We start from the raw sequence: 24,139 nt of genomic DNA on the forward strand, positions 1-24,139 counted from the left end.
CCACTGTAATTTCCGCCACCGTAAACATGGCGGCGCCCGCAAGTAAAGTGCAGGGCATCTCTAAAGCCGAATACTTGAAGCGCTATCTGGACCCAGGGAGCTTAGATGATGGAGCTGCCAAGAAGAAGAAGAAGAAAAAGAAGGCGAGGCCGGAGGGGAAGGGGTAAGACAGTGTTCGAGCCGCTTGTGTGGTACTACAACTCCCAGCACTGCGAGTCATGTCCTCCTGTGAGATAGACATGCTGTATATTACTATAGAACCTGCCTGGGCAGTGAGAAGTGTCTGCAGAAGTCACCAGAGCTGGAGCCCTGCACTGTGCTCTGCGGGTGTGGTGGGATTGCCCCAAACTTCCCCAGACAGGACCCCTGCGGCAAATACCACCATCCTGTGTGTCCCCTAGTGCCAGACACCTCCCTGAGTGTAAGAGCTGGGTGATGCAATGTGGGTGTGTAACACACTGCCCCCCAGCCTGAATGCTGTGTCCTCAGTGTGCCTCCTCCCTGCTGCTGCAGAATCTCCAACAACCTGGCTGACAGCTCCTCAGTGTGCCTCCTCCCTGTCGCTGAGGAATCAACCTAGCTAACAGCTCCTCAGTGTGCCTCCTCCCTGCCGCTGAGGAATCAACCTAGCTGACAGCTCCTCAGTGTGCTTCCCCCCTGTCGCTGAGGAATCAACCTAGCTAACAGCTCCTCAGTGTGCCTCCTCCCTGCTGCTGCGGAATCAACCTAGCTGACAGCTCCTCAGTGTGCCTCCTCCCTGCTGCTGCAGAATCTCCAACAACCTGGCTGACAGCTCCTCAGTGTGCCTCCTCCCTGTCGCTGAGGAATCAACCTAGCTAACAGCTCCTCAGTGTGCCTCCTCCCTGCTGCTGCGGAATCAACCTAGCTGACAGCTCCTCAGTGTGCCTCCTCCCTGACGCTGCGGAATCAACCTAGCTGACAGCTCCTCAGTGTGCCTCCTCCCTGCTGTTGTTCAATGAACCTAGCTGACAGCTCCTCAGTGTGCCTCCTCCCTTCCGCTGCGGAATCTCCAACAACCTAGCTGACAGCTCCTCGGTGTGCCTCCTCCCTGCCGCTGAGTAATCAACCTAGCTGACAGCTCCTCAGTGTGCCTCCTCCCTGCCGCTGAGTAATGAACCTAGCTGACAGCTCCTCAGTGTGCCTCCTCCCTGCCGCTTAGTAATCAACCTAGCTGACAGCTCCTCAGTGTGCCTCCTCCCTGCCGCTACGGAATCTCCAACAACCTAGCTAACAGCTCCTCGATGTGTCTCCTCCCTGCCGCTGCGGAATCAACCTAGCTGACAGCTCCTCAGTGTGCCTCCTCCCTGCCACTGCAGAATCTCCAACAACCTAGCTGACAGCCCCTCGGTGTGTCTCCTCCCAGCCGCTGCGGCATCAACCTAGCTGACAGCTCATCAGTGTGCCTCCTCCCTGCTGCTGCGGAATCAACCTAGCTGACAGCTCCTCAGTGTGCCTCCTCCCTGCCGCTGAGTAATCAACCTAGCTGACATCTCAGTGTGCCTCCTCCCTGCCGCTGTGGAATCAACCTAGCTGACAGCTCCTCAGTGTGCCTCCTCCCTGCTGCTGTGCAATCAACCTAGCTGACAGCTCCTCAGTGTGCCTCCTCCGTGCTGCTGAGGAATGTCCAACAACCTAGCTGACAGCTCCTCAGGGTGCCTCCTCCCTGCCGCTGAGGAATCAACCTAGCTGACAGCTCCTCAGTGTGCCTCCTCCCTGCCGCTGTGGAATCAACCTAGCTGACAGCTCCTCAGTGTGCCTCCTCCCTGCTGCTGAGGAATGTCCAACAACCTAAATGACAGCTCCTCAGTGTGCCTCCTCCCTACTGCTGCGGAATCTCCAACAACCTAGCTGACAGCTCCTCAGTGTGCCTCCTCCCTGCCGCTGAGGAATCAACCTAGCTGACAGCTCCTCAGTGTGCCTCCTCCCTGCCGCTGTGGAATCAACCTAGCTGACAGCTCCTCAGTGTGCCTCCTCCCTGCTGCGGAATATCCCAACAACCTAGCCGACAGCTCCTCAGTGTGCCTCCTCCCTGCAGCTGCGGAATCAAGCTAGCTGACAGTTCCTCAGTGTGCCTCCTCCCTGCCACTGAGGAATGTCCAACAACCTAAATGACAGCTCCTCAGTGTGCCTCCTCCCTGCCTCTGAGGAATCAACCTAGCTGACAGCTCCTCAGTGTGCCTCCTCCCTGCCTCTGAGGAATCAACCTAGCTGACAGCTCCTTGGTGTGCCTCCTCCCTGCCGCTGAATGTTTGCCCATCTGATTGACAGCTCCTCCGTGTCCCTCTTCCCTGCTGCTACTGCTGCTGAATCTCTCACTGCCTAGCCTGATTAGCAGGCTATCTACATTTGTCTTCTATTCATTGACGTTAGAAATGACCCACAGTACATCAAATCTGTCAGCAGGTTTTAACCATGTAATCTGACAGCATTATGATGTAAAGACAGAGACCGATTCCTGTGATGTATCACTTAATTTACTGGGTGCAGCAGTTTTGATAGAATCCGTTTTCTCTGCTGCAGATGTAGCAGTACTGTGAATGCTGAGCCCTGCTCATACCACTGCTGGGCTGCTTTTTGTGTACACTGTGCATAGGCAGAAAGCTGCCAATTGGTGGTGGGGACTTGCTTGGGCCAGGAGGCACCAGACACCTGGTAGTGATAATCTGCTGATAAAACACTGTTTTTCTGTGTCAATACTATCAGTCTAGTAAGTGACACGTCCCTGGAATAAGGGTCTCTGTCACATGCTGCTCCCAGATTACATGCTAAAAGCCTGGCGACGGATTTCCTGTAAGGCAAAATTTTCCTTCTTTGGGTAGTTTATGGTGCAGTTTTCAGTCTCTTGAAGCCTTCTGATTGGACCTGGCCTAGTTTGGAGCAGATCCCATCAGAAGCCGCTTCATTCTTTTTCCTACCAGACGTTTTTTTTAAACATGAAGTGGAAAAAAAATGCTCGAAAGTGAACACTTGAACAGCATTGCATTCGTCTTTTTAAGCCTGTTTTTTTTTTTTTCTTCGTTGTGGACCCAATTCATAAACTCTCATCTGCACATGCCATGTGGGCTTGTTCACAAGTAGCCGTTGTTATGCGGTTTTTTTTTTCCATACAAAAAAATCAGCATTTTACAGTAACAGAATAATTAATGTTTGGTGCTTATTTTTATTGCTTTTTTGACAGTTCTTTCAAGCTTTTTTTACTTGTAATTTTAATACTACAAAACACGTTTGTAGTTTCCGTTGCAGTGTTCTGACCCTGTTCTGTTTGTTTTTCCTGCACAAATAAAAAAAAAAAGCATAAAAAAAAAAACCCGCTGTGTGTGAACGTACCAAGAGCAACGGATTTGCTGTGTGTAGTAAAACCCGAAAAAAAGTCTTAGGAAAATCTGACAAATCTGCAGATCTTTTGCGGTTTCTTGTTGCCAGGACGTGTCGTCGCTGTATGTGGTCGGTCCCTCAGCGGTCCGAGAAGGAAGGGGTCTCACTGCTGATTAGGTGCTTTGTCTCCTGCTCAGTGGTCACAGGGAACACAGAGGAGTGGGACACAGCGAGGGCTGTAAATGGCATGTGTGGGTCCCTGCGGTCGGACCCCCTCTGTTCACATTGCTTCCTGAAGTTTCCAGCAATTTCTATAGATCTGCTGATCTTCAATATACGTCTTACATTTAGGATGCGGATAGTAGATGATGATGCCGAAGACTGGAAGAAGGAACCGATAAAAAAGGAAGAACCTGTGGAGGAGGCGGAGGACCAGCCAGTGGTGAGTGCCCCCGATTCTGTCCTGTTGAGAATTCCATCATGGTACACTGCTCACCGGTTTTTGTTGTTTTTTTTTTTTTCTTTTGCACCCAGAGCAAACTTTGATGTGGAAATCCAACCTTTTAAATTCTGTATTTATACACTTGACAATTTGATGGAGCCATATAATCAATCGTGTACCCCTAGCACATCTTTTCTTTAGCTGGGATGTAAGGGCAAATATGAAGTTATGGGAAAAGTCAGGAGACGGCAACGACAGAGGCACCACCTGGTTAAAAGGTCGTACAGTCGCAATATATTGACGATCTCTCTGGGGGGATCGTCATCGATATCAGATCCATGGAGGGGAGATCGCACCAAGCAGCTTTTATTTGCTCCTTTTAGAGGCGCAAAGCCAAGTGTCAGGCCTCCACCGGTGGCATATGGATGACCTAGCCTATGGTCATTATGTTACCAATGAGGCCTGGCACTCGCCTTTGTTCAGAGTATTTACCCTTAGAATGGAGCAAGTTAGAGCTGATGGGTGGGGGTGGCGGCACTCCACCGATCTGATTTTGATGATCCATCCTTCGGCGAGATCGTCAATGTATTGTGGTCAGATAACACCTTAGAAGAGCGGAGCAGCTGGTCATGTGGGATCTGCTATTTATCCTCACCCATTGTCAGAATTAAAGGGGTGGTTTGGTCAGTGGAAAAAAAAAAAAAAGAAATCTTGGAATGCTGTAAAAAATCTTGAGTATTCCCTTACCGATTCTCTGCCACTCCTATTCCAATACTTCCTGCTCGGTCCAGGCAGTTATGTGACTTCTGCAGCCGATGACCAACACATCACCGCTACAGCCAGTGATTGCCTGCGTTGGTGACATGTCTGTCTGGGTCTGGTAGTAATGGGAGCGTCGGAGGTTCAGTGCAGAATTACTTGTTTTGTTATTTGACAACAATCTAGAATGGTCAGAGAGTTTTAGGGGAACCTTCTCCAAAGCAGTGTGCAGCCAGGACAGTTATATGAAAATATGGACTTATAGCACCCGAGGGATCGTGCACTGAGGTTGAAAATAAGGCTAGGTTCAGATTGCGTTAATGGGACCGCGCTAACGAACAGCGTTGCACGGCGAAATTAACACCGTGCAACGCGTCCGTTAGCGCGCCCATTGGCAGCGCTAGCGATGTGTCGGTGTTTTGTGACGCTCCTCGGACGCTGCTTGCAGCGCCCGAGGTCCGTTCCCCACTGTCGCAGATCGGGGATCTGTGCTAGCGGGGACGTTAAACGCGACCCCGAAAAGACATTGCGTTAGCGCAATCCGCTAGCGCTTAGCGCTAAACGGATTGCCCGAACGCAACCTGAACCTAGCCTTAATGTTTTTCATGGTTATATTAATATGAAAAGCAAGGTGTTTTTTTTTTTTTTCACACGGTAGCGTTGTCTGTACAATTTGTAAGAGTTATGTCTAGTGGTCTGAGGCTATGTGCGTCCTTGTGCCGGTGATGGAGGCGGGTATCACGTTATGATCCTCTTGTCTTGTGCAGGTGGCAGAGTTTGTCGATGAGCGTCCAGAAGAGATCAAGCGAATGGAGGAGTTCAGGAACACAAATAAGTGGAGAGTTATAAAAGGTGAGATGTAATAATGCATAGACTGATATGGGGGGAGGTGCAGTCTATTAATCCCCTGTGATGGACTCTGGTGTTGTCTGCTGTAGAAACCTTCAGGACCTCCATCCATCAGCTGGAGTAAAAAGAACTACAATAATTTGCCCCTTGAAGGGCACAACATGTTTGAGCATAATAGGATAGGTGATAAATGTATGATCAGTGTTGGTCTGACCTCCGGGACTTCCACAGATGCCAAGAATGAGGGTCTTATGTCCCCCATGTGCTGCTTTCCTGCTTGTCGAAGGACAATGCACTCCTGATGACAAACGGTGGTCCAATGGCTCGTGCCATCCTTTTTTTTTTTTTTTTTTTTTTGTCCAACTCCAGTTCCTGCCCCCTAGCGCTCTCTCCATTGTCTGCACCTGGTTAGAGCCATCAGGGCTTGTCTTTCAGATTCGGAAGCCTTTCTGCAATCCTTTTTCTCTTTTCCTGGCCCCAGGCCACACAAAACAACCATTGCCAAAGGGACCAAGTTGGCTATTGTGCAAGCCTAGAAGACCAAAGGGAAATTTCCACATTTTCAGGAAAGCGCTCATTCCACCAGGCTGGTTGAGGTCTCCTGGGTGGTCTAGCATAACTCCTCTGATGCTCAAATCTGCAGTGCCACCACCTGGGCCTCCGTCCATGACTTCTGTCAATGTCCGTTTAGGTCATAGGGTACTATGGGCCGCTACCTGTCAGACTGTCCACATGGTCACCTGCTGCTTTTTTTTTTCCATCCTCAGGGACTACTTTAGGAAGTCCCACAGTTTCCCACAATACTATTATAGGAACATTGTCTGTTTGACTTCATTGTCTGACCCAACCCCTATCTTATTCCTAGTGTTCCTGCCTTGGGATCACTCTGTTGCCTGTGGTCTGTGTTGTTTTTGCCTGGGTTCGGGTAATGTTGGTCCCTGTATTTTCTGGTTCAGGTTTTTCTCTTATTGCTTTACTTAGCTGCTGCCTCGTATCCTAGGAGAGGGTGTAGCCCACCTTTCGGAGCCGTTACCTAGGGCTGAGCTGCCTCATGTCCCTGGAGAGGGTGTAGCCCACCTTTCGGAGCCGCTACCTAGGGCTGAGCTGCCTCGTGTCCCAGGAGAGGGTGTAGCCCACCTGGTGGAGCCGCTGCCTGGTGTCCAATGAGAGGGTGTAACCCACCTGGCGGAGCCGCTGACTAGGGCTGAGCTGCCTCGTGTCCCAGGAGAGGGTGTAGCCCACCTGGTGGAGCCGCTGCCTGGTGTCCAATGAGAGGGTGTAGCCCACCTGGCGGAGCCGCTGACTAGGGCTGAGCTGCCTCGTGTCCCAGGAGAGGGTGTAGCCCACCTGGCGGAGCCGCTACCTAGGGCTCAGCTGCCTCGTGTCCCAGGAGAGGGTGTAGCCGCTGCCTGGTGTCCAATGAGAGGGTGTAGCCCACCTGGCGGAGCCGCTGACTAGGGCTGAGCTGCCTCATGTCCTAAGGGAGGGTATAGCCCACCTGGTGGAGCCGCTGCCTGGTGTCCCAGGAGAGGGTGTAGCCCACCTGGCGGAGCCGCTGACTAGTGGCAGGTCATACACCCATTGTCCTGTGTCCTCCAATGAATGCAGATGGACTCCTCATTTATTCGGTTTTATCTTGCAAATATTGGGTCTACAAAAGAGTGAATTTCATTATTTGTTTGTTTGTTTTTTTTACTGTAGGTGATGAGACCCCTGAGGATGAAAGATCCAATGAGCAAGATTCCAGGTAATGTGTGAATGAGGCACACCGCCGTTATCTTACTACACGTTCTGACTCTGTGGGCTAAAAATCTGCCTAAATTGCAGTGCATGCGCCTTGTAGACATCGTAGGGAGTGTGACAATCTTTATGGCAGCCCTAAAGAGGATGAACATTGCACGGTTGCACTGCTTGTGATAGAGTTACAGTACTACAAATGACCTGACCTCAACACTATAGTCTAAAAAAATAATCAAATCTGCTGGGCTTTTTTGGTAATGAATCGCAGTTTGTTGTTGTTTTTTTTTTTTTTTTGCATGTTGAAAATTCTACATAACCTGTGAATCCTTACAAAATCTCAGCATCCATTCATCAAGTCACAGACAAATGTCACATTTTCTCCTGTGCGTTATTTGATGTCTCAAGACCAAAACTTCGCCTTTAAAATTGTGTCTACGGATTAATCCTTTGTTTCCTAATGTATACTTCCGAGTGATGGCTACTTTGTTCTGTGATTGATCTCTCCGCCATAGTGATCTCCTGATCTCGTGGGTAAAGTCGCAGCTTCAGTGAGGATTGATCATACACACTTCCCCAGTCACGGCTGTTGAGGCTGGAGCTTTGTTAACATGGATCTTGCCAGTGTAACTCTTCTAGAAGTCAGTCAGTAGGATTCCCCCGGCTGCAGATAACTCCCTATAACACAGGGACAGAGTACCAGTGGGTTGTTAAAACTGTGGGGGCCGAACAATGGTCTCCTGGTTTAGTAGTTAGGCCCTACCTCTGGGCCTAGGACCTAATATGCTTCTTAGGCTCTGTAACTTCCTATTAATTACTAGAATGTATTGTTGTTCTACATGATTTTGTAATTTTAATCTTTTAATCTTCAGTTATATTTTATACCATCTGTAGGGCCAGAGAAGATGATTCTACCGTGGCTAAGACGACTGGCACTAGTTCTCCTGCCGCTTCAGATTATTCTCCAGAAAAGACCAGGCATGATTCTCCAGATTCGTCTCTACCTCGAAGGGCTAGGCATGATTCTCCAGATTCGTCTCTACCTCGAAGGGCTAGGCATGATTCTCCAGACCCGTCTCCACCTAGAAGGGCTAGGCATGAATCTCCAGATTCGTCTCCACCCCAAAGGGCTAGACATGATTCTCCAGACCCGTCTCCACCTAGAAGGGCTAGGCATGATTCTCCAGACAATTCCTCTTTAACAAAAAGACGTCTGACTACAAAAAAGACCAGGCGAGACTCTCCAGATGCCTCACCGCCTAGGAGGGGTAGGCGAGACTCTCCAGATGCCTCACCGCCCAGGAGGGTCAGGCGAGACTCGCCAGTTGCTTCACCACCCAGGAGGGGCAGGCGGGACTCTCCAGATGCTTCACCGCCCAGGAGGGGCAGGCGAGACTCTCCAGATGCCTCACCTTCTAGGAGGGGCAGGCGAGACTCTCCAGATGCCTCACCTTCTAGGAGGGGCAGGCGAGACTCTCCAGATGCCTCACCGCCCAGGAGGGGCAGGCGAGACTCTCCGGTTGCCTCACCCCCCAGGAGGGGTAGGCGAGACTCTCCAGTTGCCTCACCCCCCAGGAGGGGCAGGCGAGACTCTCCGGTTGCCTCACCCCCCAGGAGGGGCAGGCGAGACTCTCCGGTTGCCTCACCCCCCAGGAGGGGCAGGCGAGACTCTCCAGATGTGTCACTGCCCAGGAGGGGCAGGCGAGACTCTCCAGTTGCCTCACCCCCCAGGAGGGGCAGGCGAGACTCTCCAGATGTTTCACCACCCAGGAGGGGCAGGCGAGACTCTCCAGATGTTTCACCACCCAGGAGGGGCAGGCGAGACTCTCCAGTTGCCTCACCCCCCAGGAGGGGCAAGCGAGACTCCCCAGTTGCCTCACCGCCCAGGATGGACAGGCGAGACTCTCCAGTTGCCTCACCCCCCAGGAGGGGCAGGCGAGACTCTCCAGACGTCTCACCACCCAGGAGGGGCAGGCGAGACTCTCCAGTTGCCCCACCGCAAAGGAGGGGCAGGCGAGACTCTCCAGACGTCTCACCACCCAGGAGGGGCAGGCGAGAGTCACCAGTTGCCTCACCGCAATGGAGGGGGGTCAGGCGAGACTCTCCAGACGTCTCACCACCCAGGAGGGGCAGGCGGGGCTCTCCGGGTGCCTCTCCACCCCGCAGGCGTGACTCTCCAGGCGTCTCTCCACCACCCCGCAGGGGCAGGCTTGACTCTCCAGGCGTCTCTCCACCACCCTGCAGGGGCAGGCGGGACTCTCCAGGCGTCTCTCCACCACCCCGCAGGGGCAGGCGGGACTCTCCGGGCGTCTCACCACCACCCTGCAGGGGCAGGCAGGACTCTCCAGGCGTCTCTCCACCACCCCGCAGGGGCAGGTGGGACTCTCCACCCCGCAGGGGCAGGCGGGACTCTCCGGGCGTCTCACCACCACCCTGCAGGGGCAGGCGGGACTCTCCGGGCGTCTCACCACCACCCCACAGGGGCAGGCGGGACTCTCCGGGCGTCTCACCACCACCCCGCAGGTTCAGGCGTGACTCTCCGGGCGCCTCTCCACCACCCCGCCGGTTCAGGCGTGACTCTCCGGGCGCCTCTCCACCACCCCGCAGGTTCAGGCGTGACTCTCCGGGCGCCTCTCCACCACCCCGCAGGGTCAGGCGAGACTCTCCGGGCGTCTCTCCACCACCCTGCAGGTTCAGGCGTGACTCTCCGGGCGCCTCTCCACCACCCCGCAGGGTCAGGCGGGACTCTCCGGGCATCTCTCCACCACCCCGCAGGTTCAGGCGGAACTCTCCGGGCTCCTCTCCACCACCCCGCAGGTTCAGGCGGGACTCTCCGGGCGTCTCTCCACCACCTCACAAAGGTCGTCAGGACAAAGAAAAGCTTGACACAAGTTCAAAACGTAGTGTGAAGAAATCTCAGCGATCCTCTCCACATTCCTCATTGCTGCATGATTCCGATTCTGACCTTTCTCCTCCCCGGAGAAGAGCCTTCTCACCACCACAAGACAGTCAGAAAAAAGGTGCGTTCAAATTGAAATTTACTCCAGTCTTCGTACTTGAAAAATTTGAGACTGTTTCTTTGATCTGTGGAGGTTGGGTCCTGGGAATCCCACAAACTTATGGGCAGAAACACTCAACTTCTCCTCCAGTGTGAGCAGAGTGGTGAAGGGGCTCAGTAGAAAGTCTGTGATCTGTATTTTGGCTGATTTTACTACATTGGATTTGATTTACAATTCATCCATCTTCTATTATTCAGCGACACGACAGAAGGACTCGCGTATCTTACCTCGAAAGGGTCCTCAACCTAGAGGTTCAGACTCTGACTTGTCACCGCCACGTCGAGGACAGAGAAAAGGCTCCGATTCAGACTTGTCACCGCCACGACGCAGAGTCGAATCTGAAAAAAGAAGCGACGGGTCCCAGGTAATGACATACTGAACACAAACACGTTCTCCTTCTGAACACTGTCTGTAGAATTGGGTCAGTACACCTCCACAATAACAGATATATTCACAACCCCAAGTATATAAGTTGGGGGAAGAAGGAGGTTTGATTGCATGAATGTTTAAAAAAAATAGAATTTTTAATGATTCGAATATTAAAAAAGTTTTAAAATTCAAGCAGAGAGGACAATCGTTGGGGGCCAAGAGGTCAATGACACAAGAAAAACTAAACTCCAGAAACCTCTAAAATGATATTTTATTAATAGTTAAAACAAGAAAAGTATTTAGACACACAAAAATTGGGTACTATGGGGGAACATTGACTATATGAATGAATAGAATGTATGCTTATATTGCCTTACAGGCTGATGGGCTACCTGTCAGCGGAGGTTGGCACCCTAGATGAGCGATGTGGCGACCCCACTCCTCGACAGCTGACCTTTAGTTCCCTATTACCCCCTACCTAATGATAATATATATATATATATATAACGGAAATGAACGGATTCACTTTACACCAAATGTGTGAATCTGGGAGTCTCTTCCAGACCATAGTACATCTCGTAGAGCTATATGTCCTAGGTTAGATAACCACTACAGGACTTGTCTGGCGTACGTCGTTATTAAATATAAGGCCTAGTGCTGCATTAGTACCTGGACAGTGAGTCAAGAGGATAAAAAGGTTAGGATAGATCATAGGCTCAAGCTTATTCCCTCTCTGGAAGGTAATGATCTCCCCACCTAATTGCCAAAAAAAAGTCCAGAATAGACTGCTATACAGTCCATTGTGAGGAAAACAAGGACAACGACATTGGGGATTATGTTCTAAAGTGCTGTTTGTGCTTAGTCAGGATAAGTATAAGATGACCTGAAAAATTCCGCACTACCAGTTAAAGGCAAACTGTCCCGAACATCCTTTTTTTTCCCCCATCTTATATACTTGGGGTTGTGAATATATGTATTTCTTCTCCTTGACTTATTGTTCACTATCAATTCCTAGGTAAAATATGTCAAATCTGTATTGAGTGCGAACAGATTTTCTTAGTGAGAGAGGAGATGACAGCTGGTGCTCGCTAGAATCTATGGACACGGGAAGGAGAGGAGCTAGTGGAACGCACAGACCTTCTACCGAAGCCACAGTCACACTTCTCCATAGAATTTTGTAAGCACCAACCGTCCTCTCCATTCAGTGATGGGAGAATCTGTTATCACTGAAGACACTTCCCCTTCGAGAATTAAGAATATTGAGCGTTCTGCTTATTTTCATGTCTGCTATTGATTTATGAAGATAACATTTACAACAATTACTTTTTATTTTCAGTGCCGTCGCTCTTTTTTTTTTTTTTTCTTTTTTCATGTAAATTTGGTTCTGCCTTTTGTAGATGCTGTCGGGCGGCCGGGTGGGCCTGGTGTCTGCGACGGTCCTGAGAGAAGAGAAAGAAGAACAGAGGAGAGCCGAAAAAAGTAACAAGAACCTGGAAGGTGAGAGGAAAATGCAGATTTATCATGTCCTCGAGGTGTTGGGGCCTAAATCTTTGAAAGGTCCCACTTTGTCACTGATTTGCTGTGGATTTTACCACCGTGACACTGCAGGTGTTACAGGGGTTGTTCACTACATTTGCATTGATGACCTGTCCTTAGGGTAGGCCATCAGTGTCTGATCGGTTGAGGTCTGGCACCCGGCACCCCCCGCCCATCAGCTGTTATTAGCGGTGGCCGGAAATACTCACTTACTTGCGGAGCTGGCTCTGCAAGTGAGCATTTCTGACTGACAGCCGCTGACACCTATAACAGCTGATTGGCAGGGGTGCTGGGTGTCAGACCTCAACCGATCAGACACTGATGACTTATCCTAATGGTAGGCCATCAGTGCTAAAGTGATGGAAGACCTCTTTAAATGGGTGTCATAGGGAATTGATGGTTCTGGTGCTCCCCTGGTTCCCCACTGTCTTTGCCGGACTCATTGTAAATGTACATGTCCGCTTAGCCAGTCACTGGCTGCACTAAAGAACAGGGATTAGCTGAGTGGATGGTTTCGGCGTGTCAAGGACAGGACCAAGGTAAGTACTCGGGCTCAGTGAGGGTGAGTCGGCCTTTTTGATCACTAGTTTTTATTTCGCAGATAACCCCTTTAATTTACTGCCTGGAACGTTAAGTCTGTCGGATTTTTCTAATTTTGTGTTGCTTAGATTTGTGCTTTCTACTCAGATGACGCAAGGAACACAGAGACAGTTTTTCGGGACAAAAGCGGCAAACGCAGAAAGCTAAACTGTGAACGTGAAGAGCAGCTGCAGAAACAGGCAGCGCAGGAGAAGAAGGACGAGATGTACGCCAAATGGGGCAAAGGGTAAGTTGTATAGCCGACTAGTACCCGAGAGTTCCAAGAAGACCTGAAGGAGGTCTGTGGTTTTCTATAGATGAAGTTTAGATGTTGTCTAGTTATATTTTGAGCTATCCTTAGGCTATGGGTGTGAATCCAACAAACTGCAAACAGCTGTTACCTGATCCTAAGGGTATGTGCACACGTTGCGGATTTGGATGCGGATCCGCAGCAGTTTTCCATGCGGTGTACAGTACCATGTAAACCTATGGAAAACCAAATCCGCAGTGCACATGCTGCGGAAAATTCCACGCAGAAAAGCAGCTGTTTATTTTCCGCAGCATGTCAATTCTTTGTGCGGATTCTGCAGCGTTTTACACCTTTTCCATAATAGAAATCTGCCGGTGTAAAAATGCAGGCGAAATCCGCAGGGCGTTCTACCTTCGGATTCTGCAGAATCCGCGCAGAAAAATCCGCAATGGAATCCGCAACATGTACACATACCCTAAGGCAGCCAGAGGTTTAGTGTATGGACCTGGAACTGCACCGCTCCATACACCATGTAGTGGTCGGTTCTGGGTACTGCACCGCTCCATACACCATGCAGTGGTCGGTTTTGGGTACTGCAGCTCCTATTCACATCAATATAAGCTGATCTGTAACACACAGGTATGGCCATTCCATGGTCTATGGAGCTTTGCTATCTGGTTCTATACACCAATGTGAGAGGTGCAAACAGCTGATTGATGCCGGATTTCGGACCTCCACAAATCTGATATTTAGACTTGTACTAAGAATAGCCCACCCGTCTCAAAGTCCTGGACAACCCCTTTAATAACTAAAGTAATGTTCCGCTTCTTTTTCCTTCAGTTTGGCCCAACAGGAACAGCAGCGTCAGAATATGGAGAGCGCTGCCCTGGAGATGTCGAAGCCGCTCGCTCGGTACATCGATGATGAGGATTTGGACCGCATGCTACGTGAACAGGAGAGAGATGGCGATCCTATGGCAAAGTTCCTGAAAAAGAAGATTGACAAAGAAAGCAAAGGAAGGAAAGGTAACGTGGATCTGTATATGGATATTTGCCATGACTGCGCGTAGTATTGTACATAATGCGACTCTTGGACTTCACTCTGCAGATCGCCCAAGATACAAGGGGTCCAATCCTCCGCTGAACAGATTCAATATATGGCCAGGGTATCGCTGGGATGGGGTGGACAGGTAAGAGGCTACATGATCGAGCTGTTAGTTAAAATGATCTGCTACCCCGAGGAAAGGGGAGAAATGTACTGATCACTGGGATATGGATCAAGGCTCCATTCCTTGTCTATGGGACTGCTGGAAATGGCCAAGTGTTGTACTCGGTTATTGCCTTTAGTCTCATAGAGATTGAATGGGAACGGAGCGCCGCAGGTTTTGGGATTTTGCAAGTCCCAGTTGTCACACATCCACCTATCAATGGCTTTCATTTGTTGGAAAGACACTTGAGACTATAATATTATGCTCACTGCACCGTTGCCCTTTGTCGCCTCTGCTGTTTGTGATCACAATAGAGCCTTTATGAAGGGACAGGATATAAAGGGTTATAAATATGGAAGCCATGAGAAGGTGGCCCTTTAGGTGGACGATGTGTTACTGTTCCTAGGAGATGCACATTGATCTTCAAAGATTGCTATGCATAGCAGTACTAAATTTGGGACTATTTCAGGACTATCCATTAAGGCTACGTTCACATTAGCGTTACGCTAATGTGCGTCGCTGTTGCGTCGGCGACGCAGAGGCGACGCAGCGGCGACGCGCCCCTATGTTTAACATAGGGGACGCGTGCGTTGTTTTGGTGGCGTTTTTCGCCACGTGCGTCGTTTCCGACGCTAGCGTCGGACGCAAGAAAACGCTACATGTAGCATTTTCTGTGCGTCCGATTTTCGTCAAAAACGACGCACGCGTCGCAAAACGCGCGCGTTTTTGCGCGCGTTTTTCCGTGCGTCGCCGCTGCGTCGCCGACACAACGGCGACGCGACGCTAATGTGAACGTAGACTAACTGGGACAAATCTGTGTTACTCCCCTTGGATGTGGCGGCTCCCCTGACACTCGACCCTGAGATTCTTTTACGGGTGGTTACCAAGTTTAAGTATTTGGGCATTGTGATTTTGGATAAGATATAGGACTATGAGCGTCTCAGTTTGACTCCTTTGCTTGGGAGATCTCAGCAGAAGATTGGGGCCTGGAAGAGGCTGTTCCTGTTGGTTGTGGGTAGAGCTAATCTGATTAAAATGATACTCATGCCTCAACTCCTATACCTGCTTCATAATGCTCCGATATGGTTGGCAGAGAGTAAGTTTTATAGGATCAACTCTCTTTTAAGGGATCTGATTTGGAAGGGTGGATGGGCCCGCATTAAACTGGAACATTTGCAGAGATCGAAGGACGAGAGGGGCTCATGGATCTACTATGTTGCGTCCCAATGCCAGCATATGGTGGGTTGGGGAGAACCTAGGCAAAGTACATCAGCTGAAATAATCACGGAATATATGGAGGGGGAAGGGTTCATTGATAGCCAGCTTAGAGGCAGGTAGGTTTAGTCTGAACCCTAAAAAATTTCTAACTATAGCTATGATGGGGAAAATCAAGCAGTGGAGAGGTATAACGGAGTTTATGCGTTTCGCGCCAATCTGGATTGACCCTAGAATGGTGGAGCTGATGCGATTGAGAGGGTTCGGTCAGTGGAGGCGTGTAGGTGTTTGGTTTGTGTCTCGGCTGCTTTATGATGGCTTACTCAAGATGTTTGAAATTCTCAGAAAGGAGTTTCCTTTGAGCCTGAATTTATTTTTTCCAGTATCTGCAGCTGAGATACGCTCTCAATAAACAAATTAATGTGTCGTGTGGTTTTGCAGACAGTTTATTGAATCTCCTAGGACGTCAGAGGAACACGAGGGGGTTCACTACCTTAATGTATAGAGGTCTGCTGGAAACATTCCTACGGCGTCATCCGTTTAGCGATGAGAGAGAAATGGGTGGCAGACCTGGGTTCGATTTCGGAGTCTCAGTGGGAATCCATATTGCAGAATATTATTCCAAAGGTGTCTGTGAGTGAGGCCAGAAGGGATTCCGAGCTGTACTTGGTCTACAGAGTGTACAGGCCTCCGGTGTGGATGATGAAGGCAGGACTGATCTCCTGCATATGATGTGGTCGTGTCCTCGCCTTCAGCCTTGCTGGGTGAAAATCCTTAATCTGATCCAGGAGGTGATGGGGGTGAATATTCCGCGGACTCCGCTGACTTCATACTGGGAGGTGTGGAAGATATTGCTATGGATGAATGGGGGAGGCTGGCTATAGCCAGGTTTTGCTGCTAGAAAACTTATCGCAATGCCCTGGTTGGATGAAAAAACGCCAGTTAAACAAGAATTTGTGAATAGAAAGAAATATATATATACTGTGAGAGGTCAACATACCCAACCTGAAAATGTGTGGGGTGGATGGATGGACGTTCCGGGTGTGGTGTCTGCTGAACTACTGCAGAATAGGACGGTTGCCGCCTAATCGCTTTTGACTTAAGATTATTTTGTAAGGTAAAGTTCTATACAAATGTGCTAAGCCGTGACGTACATTGTTTAAAATAAGGTATCTTTGGATTGGGGGGGGGGGGGGAGGATATTGATTAGAGTTGTTAACTGATATTGAACTTGAAAATTTGTATTAGTTTGATGTTTGTATTGATCTGTTTTACACTTTTTCTTAATAAAAAAACTACCGTATTGAAAAAAATATTCTACGCACTGTTACAATGAAGGGTCAAGTTTGGTGAATATTCTGTTGCATTCTCAATATTTTTTTTTTTTAATTATATTCCCATTGCCCATACTGCTTCCTGATGCGGCAATGTGAAATATTGGGATTGCGGTTTCTACAACAAAGATTCCCAGCAATCCTTGAGTTCCTGATTGGATGATTTCTGAAGCTGCCGCAGAACGGTCCCTTCTATAGTAGGGAAGGTGGCTGGGGTCACCCACGTGGGACCCTGAGAAGGGGGCTCCATCCAGTGTCTGGGGACTGCAGTAATCAATGACTGGAGATGGAGAGTTGGGGCTTACACCCCACCGCTGGTCCATTCTCATGATTGTCAGGATCCAAACAGGCCTTGTCACAGCTCATCTGAAGAGACAATGATTGACCGCTTCCATCCTGAATGTTTAACCCCTTTGTAACCTGACATTGATTTTAGAAGTCTCAAAAGTAGCGGGCGCCCTATGAATAACAATCAAGAAATGTTGCCGGAAGTGAACGGTGCCCATCACTTTACAACCCCATCTCTTATGCACGGTGATGGCTGCCGCTTGTGCACACTTCGTGGCAGATCTGTGGAGTCATTGGCACCGCTCCCTGCCGCTGAAGAAGTGACCGTTGCCAAACCCTTTAGTTGTGGGTAAATCTGCTAATGAAATCTACATTACAAAGTGCTGGCTCTACTGGTTATCGGCCAATGTAACTGAGCCTTGTGTACAGTGTGTGATTGGCAGAAATTCTGACTTGACTCCTGCCCTCGACTCTTTATCTGCCCTCTAGGTCGAACGGATTTGAGAACCAGTATTTTGCAAGAATGTCTGAAAAGAAAGCCACACAGGAGTCTGCATACAAGTGGAGCGTAGAAGATATGTGAATTCATGTGGCGTCATCGGTCCGTGCACTGGACCCAACCCCGGAACTCAGTGACGCTCTGAATCCTATGTATTTCTCTCCATTTTCTGTATTAAAGGGATATTCTGGTCATCATATAACTAGGTCATGGCCGGGAGGAGCTGCATGGAGCACTCTACCCCGCTCCATTGTAAACCATGGCAGTCGTGCAATGTGATAGCCAATTAGTCCTCTACACTCAGAAAACAGCTGGATAGCGTGCGCACAATCTGTGGCATCATTCATCTTTTCCTGACTACGGCTTTGTAGTCAGGAGAATGGGGAGGGGGGGCTAAATTTTTCTTTTCCAGCAGAGACATCCAAACTGATAACTCATCCTGCGGATAGCTGATACCCCTATAAGTGAGATGCTTATATCGGTCCTCACCCTACATGAGCTGAGATTAGCCAAAGTTAAGCAAAAAAAAAATATTTGTATTATCCTGGTCCAGCAGCCATGATGGAAGCCCCCAGCCCAGAGCCCTGCAATTCTTGTCCTATCTTTCAGCATCAACGGTGCAACCCCCTGTAGCCTCGCAAGTCTCCTCCTTTTTCCTCCAGCATGGAGGCATTCCTAGAGCTCTGGTCCAGCGGTCACGTTATCGGGGTCCTGTGAATCTTTTGCTTGGCTCTAGTGGTTAGATTGTGCCGTAGTGTTCTTCTCCTCCTGGATGACATGGCCGCCCCCCGTGTTTCTCGTTACTGATGTTACCAATACAAGCTGTAAAGGTGACAAGTCGTCCTTGTTATCGCTACAGATTGTTTTGCCTCTGACGCATATTCTTTTCACCGATGGGCCATTGTAGAGCGCTGGTTTATCTACCCCATGGGTACGCATCACTACACAGGTTCTTTTGGCTTCCAAAAGGATGCAATTCAGTTTAACAAGGGGAAAAGGTTTTTTTTTATTTTTTTTAATCCAAGTAGATTTTTTTTTTTCCCTCCCCACAAAGCAATTTCTACAACTGGGGAAGGAATAACTACTTCGAGTCTGCAAGATCTTACATGTCTGATATTTTTTGTACTCCTGTTCTTGTACAGTCGTGTGCTTGTTTTTAAGTCTGACGGTTCCTTGTCGGTGCAATATTGCTTTATTGTGATTGTTTGACCGCCGAGTTACTAATTTTTGTTGTTTTAATAAGAAAACGGATCTTGAACAAAATAAATTCCTTGTATTTAATGAATGTGTGCCCTCTGTGACCTTTTTATTTCTTTAAAACAATCAGTGCCATTGTTTTTTTTTCTTCTTAACCACGTGTTTTGGGTTACAAATTTTTATTTTTTTATTTTTATTTTTTTTGGTATTGGGTTTCATCACAGTTTAGCTTGTCTTACCCTGCAAAAGAGAATTTTCCATCTCCAAAGTCTGGATCCCAATTGTTTTCAATTGGGTTCTGGTACCTGAACCAAACTTTGGACTAAAGTTTGGGTCGAGTACTAGGACCAGAACTTCCATGAGTCCTCTCATCCTTACTTTTGTTGCATCACGAAGGGAAAACATGTAAAGTGCACGATGTCTCGAAAGTGAAAATTAGCCATGTCCTTAGTGGATTCCAACAAAATCTCCAGGTGTGCGATATTTGAGCCCCCCTCCCATATCCTGGGATTCCCTCACCTGTCATGCTGATCTGAGCAAAGGAGGCCGCCAGATAATGGGTAAGGTCCAATACCTTTGTAATCTTGTAAGCTTTAGCTGTCTTATACACACACACAAGTGAATTAGCTGTATTGGAGACTGTTAGGGAATGTTCAAATAATAATATTTATATAGCGCCAACATATTCTGCTGCACTTTACATTTTAGAGGGGACTTGTACAGACAATAGACATTACAGCTAGTGATGAGTGAGTGTGGTCGTTACTCGAGATTTCCGAGCATACTCTGGTGTTCTCTGAGTATCTTGGGCACACTCGGTGTTTATGTTTGTGTCGCCACAGCTGCTTGATTTGTGGCTGCTAGACAGCCTGAATACGTGTGTGGATTCTCTAACAAGCAGGCAATTCCTGCATGTGTCCAGGTTGTCTAATCATGCAAATCATGCATCTCCAAGCACTAACAAATACTTGGAGATCATCTGAGTGTGGTGGGAAATCCTGAGTAACGAGCACACTTGCTCAACACTAATTCCAGCATAACAATAAACACATAGATCAAAACAGATATCAAGAGGAATGAGGGCCCTGCTCGCAAGCTTACAATCTATGCGGAAAAGGGGAGACACAAAAGGTGGATGGTAGCAATTGCTTTCATTGTTGTCACCAGCCAAAGTGTAAGGATCGGGTGTTGATGTAAAGCTGCATGAACCGGTTATCAGCCTAAGGCCGGGATCACACATGCGAGAAACACGTCCGTATCTCGCATGTGAAATCCAAGCCCTGGCTCCGACACTCTAGAGCGGAGCGTGCGGCTCCATGTGTTGCTATGCGGCCGCACGCTCCGCTCTACAGTGCCGGCGCCAGAGCTTGGATTTCACACACGAGACACGGACGTGTTTCTCGCATGTGTGATCCCGGCCTATATCGTTTTAGCACAGACACAGCGCTATTAAATGCATAAAGTGTGTGAGAACATGATGCGAGGAACCTGATTATGTTAAAAATTGTGAATTGGCAACACAGGGAATAAGGCAAATTACAAAAGTAGTTTGGGCTTAAAGATACCTATTTATAAAAGGGCATAAAGTTTTTGAGAAAACACATGAGCTGCTTAACACAAAATTTGGCCAAAAATAGTGAGCCCATCCACCAACGTAAAGGTAATATCATGGATCGGATGGGTCCATGAGCTAACTGTCTAGTGTGAACACTTACCTCTGGCTAATATCTTGGTAAAGCCTCTATTTATGGGTAGGTTGGAACAAAGTGTGATTGGATGTAATTCGGATCACAGTATGGTGAAGAGTGGGGTGTCCAAGTCAGTAATACTGGTACATTAGTTCTCTTACTTTCTAATGTACAAGTTTTGCTGACTTGGACACCCCACTCTTCACCATACTGTGATCCGAATTACATCCAATCACACTTTGTTCCAACCTACTCATAAATACAGGCTTTACCAAGATATTAGCCAGAGGTAAGTGTTCACACTAGACAGCTCATGGACCCATCCGATCCCTGATATTACCTTCACGTTGGTGGATTGGCTCACTATTTTTGGCCAAATTTTGTGCTAAGAAGCTCATGTGTTTTTTCTTTCCTTCCTGCACGTTTCTTACCCCAATTCCTTGATGCTAACAGACATTTAGCTTTATCTGTCCATTTGGGTGTGGCGGTCTCCTATTTTCAATTTCCCTTGTGATTTGTAATTGTCCGCTCCTGTGTTTGTGGTGAGTCTTCCTGATGCCCGTCCCTCTTGATGATCACATGTGGCTTATTTCCTGTGCATTTAGTTTGCTTTAAATTTAGAGGCATAGGTCTGTCTGAGCCTGGTCTGTCTCCCAAGTATGGCTCCGTAAGTGTGCAGCAGAAATAACAGAAATAGAACCAGGAAAGAACTGCTAACCACTATGACAAAAGGTAAGAAATGTCTTTCACTTTCCTCAACTCTTTCTCACGCCATGCTCACATGCAACCGAACAGTTTGTCCACCGTCACTCCTCACTCTACTCAACATCACATCTCTCCTACTAAAACACACAACAAGCCACACACTCTCATTCTCAAACCTACCCTTCCTCGCTCTGCATCACCTCACTGCTGGCGACATATCTCGCAATCACGGACCCCCACACCTCATACCTCCCATTATTTCTCCCCCTCCTATCGCTCCCAACCCAATGTAAACGCCCTAAATCGCACAAACTTCAAATCCGTAACCTTGATGACCACCACCCTGCTCTCTCTCTGGATCACTGTGGAATGCCCCCTCCGTCTGCAATAAATTAAATGGGATTCACAACCTCTTTAAAACTTAGTCCTGCCTCCGCCTCATCAAAACATGGCTGACACCCTCCCACACAGCCTCCCCTGCTGCACTATGTTACAGCAGCCTCCAATTCAACCACACTCCTCACACTGGCAACAAACAGGGTGGAGGAGCGGGCCTTCTCCTTTCTTCAAACTGCACCTTTAAACCAATCCCACCTCTTCCATCCCTTATCCTCCCATCTTTGGAAGTCCACTCTGTCCACATCTACTCTCCCTGCAACCTCCAAGTAGCTGTCGGCTACTAACCTCCAGGCCCAACCACTGCCTTTATTGACCAGTTGTCCACCTGGCTTTTTCACTTTCTGCTGACATTCCCATCATCATCATGGGTGACTTATTTTGCTTTAATTATTGTATTGTTAACGTTGTTACTTATGACTTTTAGGTTTGAAACTGTTAAACTGTAAAGCGCTGCGGAATATGTTGGCGCTATATAAATAAAGATTATTATTATTATTATTATTACTCAAACATCCCCAATGACACACATCAGTCAGCAAACTCCTGTACCTCACTTCATCTTTTGGACTTACTCAGTGGGCCTCCTCAGCCATCCACACAGACAGACAGATACTTTACACCTAGTCTTCACCCATCTCTGCACCCTAACTCACAACCTCCCCGCACCCTCTATCTGACCCCCATCTACTCACATTCTCATCACTGTCCTCCTCACCTGTCACCCATGACCACCAACTTGTCCAAACCTGCAGATACCTCACACTTCTACACACTCTCTGACTCTAGTGAACTACTGTCCTCCACAAGATGACTTCACCACATTCAAACAAGCAAGACTCTCATTCAAAACAGCTCTCACCTCTGCTAAACAGGCCTACTTTACATCCCTCATATCTTCATTAGCCCACAACCCCAAACAATAATTCAACACTCATCAACTGCTTCATCAGGAGCTGATCACAAAGCCAGAGGAGAGACGCCCCTTCATACCTCCATAGGAAGCAAGCACTCCAGTAGCCTCCCGAGCAGTAGCAGTGGACTGGGTACAGCAGGAGCCGGCAGCCATCACAGTGCCAGGATGGAGGAGTCTACAGTCTCCATGGGAGATCTTTCAGACGTCCAGCCTCCTGATCCAGTACCCGTATATAACGGCCAAGTGGTGGGCGATCTACAAGAAAGTTCAGCAGGCTAATGGACATTTTTGTATCTTTCTCTCGTTGTCTCTCCTCCGATCTCTCTCTGCCTTGATTTTGTCTGAGGAAGGAGATAGGGGGTTCCTAGCAAGCGTAATACAAAAGTGAACCATAGGGAGTGCCCGCTCTGTGGGCAACAGTTATTAAGGATATGGACAAAAACACTTTGCCAGACTTGCAGAGGCATCTCCTAATTTCACTGCCATCCTGAGGTCCTTAATTAAGTCGGAGGTACAAAAATGAGTTAGTTCACTGGCCCTTTCAGAGGATAGAGGCAGGAAGGGAAAGAAAAAAATCCTGACTGTCCCCTTCAATGGCCGAGGATTCTACTGGCTCAGAGGAAGAGTGCCTGTGGGGATCTGACTAGACTGCCATCTTGTCAGCGGCACGGAGGATCGTCAGTTTTCCCATAGAAGTAACGGATAAACTGGTGAAAGCCCTAAGGTCCACAATGGGTCTGGTAGACCAAAAAGCTAAAAGATCGGCTCAGGGCTTCATATTTGCAGGCCTTGAGCAGAGGAAACGTAGAACCTTCCCGGTAAATGAGCAGATACAAAACCTCATTAAGAGGAAATGGGAGAAGCCGAATAAGAAGGGACAAGGTTTGGCTTCCGTTAAAAGAAAATACCCCTTTCCAGAGGAAGCATCCTCTTGGGATAAGGCCCCGAAATTAGATGTAGCAGTGTCCAAAATCTCAAGAAGATTCTCCCTGCCATTTGAGGACTTGGAGTCGTTAAAAGAACCATTGGACAGGAAAACTGACAGTTTCCTTAAGGTGGCGGTGTAGTCCTTAGCAGGGGCCCTGAGACCGGCCATTATGGCAACATGAGTGGAGATCACACGAGCGTGCTTGGGAAAACCCGAGCAACGTGTATATTTGCTCATCACTAGTCAGTATGGTCAGAGATACCTCAGAGACACTGGGATGGCATCTAAACTTAAAAAAAATCCAACCTACAACCGGTAACATCACAGGTCTTTCTGGGTCTAGGGATAGATTCGGTGAGCACAATAACAGAAGAAAAAAGAAATCCAGCTCACCACAGTAACAGTCCCAGGAGGCTCGGAGCACGGAAACGCTGTGTCAAGGCGTGCAGTACTAGGAAAAGAAAAAGGAATTCGGTGAGACAGGAATGCCGCCTCCCGGAGGAGAAGGAGAGGAATATCATAAGCCTCATCTCATCGACGGTAACAAGTCCAAAGATGTCCGTCAGGAAAGCAATGTCCTTGTTGGGCTCTCTCACCACATGTATACCAGCAGTCAAATGGGCACAGTTCCACTCACGAGACCTTCAGTGGTTCGTCTTGGAGAATGAAGCAGTCTGGCAGGGGCGGTTGGAAAGCAAGCTGATCCTTCCAGAGATAGTGATCCATTCTCTCCAATGGTGGCTAGAGAGCAACTCTGCACCCAGGGGAATTCCCAGTATAAATATCCAGAGTAGTCACGACAGATGCCTGTCCTTGTTGGTGGGGGGACCACCTGGATGACCACTGGCTA

General features: G+C 48.5%; 1 protein-coding gene across 1 annotated transcript; it reads left to right on the top strand.

Moving 5' to 3' along the window:
* BUD13 (BUD13 homolog) lies at positions 1–18,744 on the top strand. The gene is made up of 11 exons (XM_069742004.1): positions 1–163; positions 3,688–3,778; positions 5,305–5,389; positions 7,088–7,133; positions 8,018–10,143; positions 10,380–10,546; positions 11,949–12,048; positions 12,775–12,913; positions 13,757–13,941; positions 14,024–14,105; positions 17,450–18,744. Exons 1-11 carry the CDS (start codon positions 27–29, stop codon positions 17,541–17,543), a joined length of 3,252 nt encoding a protein of 1,083 aa, XP_069598105.1. The 5' UTR covers positions 1–26; the 3' UTR covers positions 17,544–18,744.
* The last annotated feature ends 5,395 nt before the right edge of the window (positions 18,745–24,139 follow it).

Source organism: Ranitomeya imitator, chromosome 10 (genome assembly GCF_032444005.1).
Source record: "Ranitomeya imitator isolate aRanImi1 chromosome 10, aRanImi1.pri, whole genome shotgun sequence".
Classification (NCBI taxonomy): domain Eukaryota; kingdom Metazoa; phylum Chordata; class Amphibia; order Anura; family Dendrobatidae; genus Ranitomeya; species Ranitomeya imitator.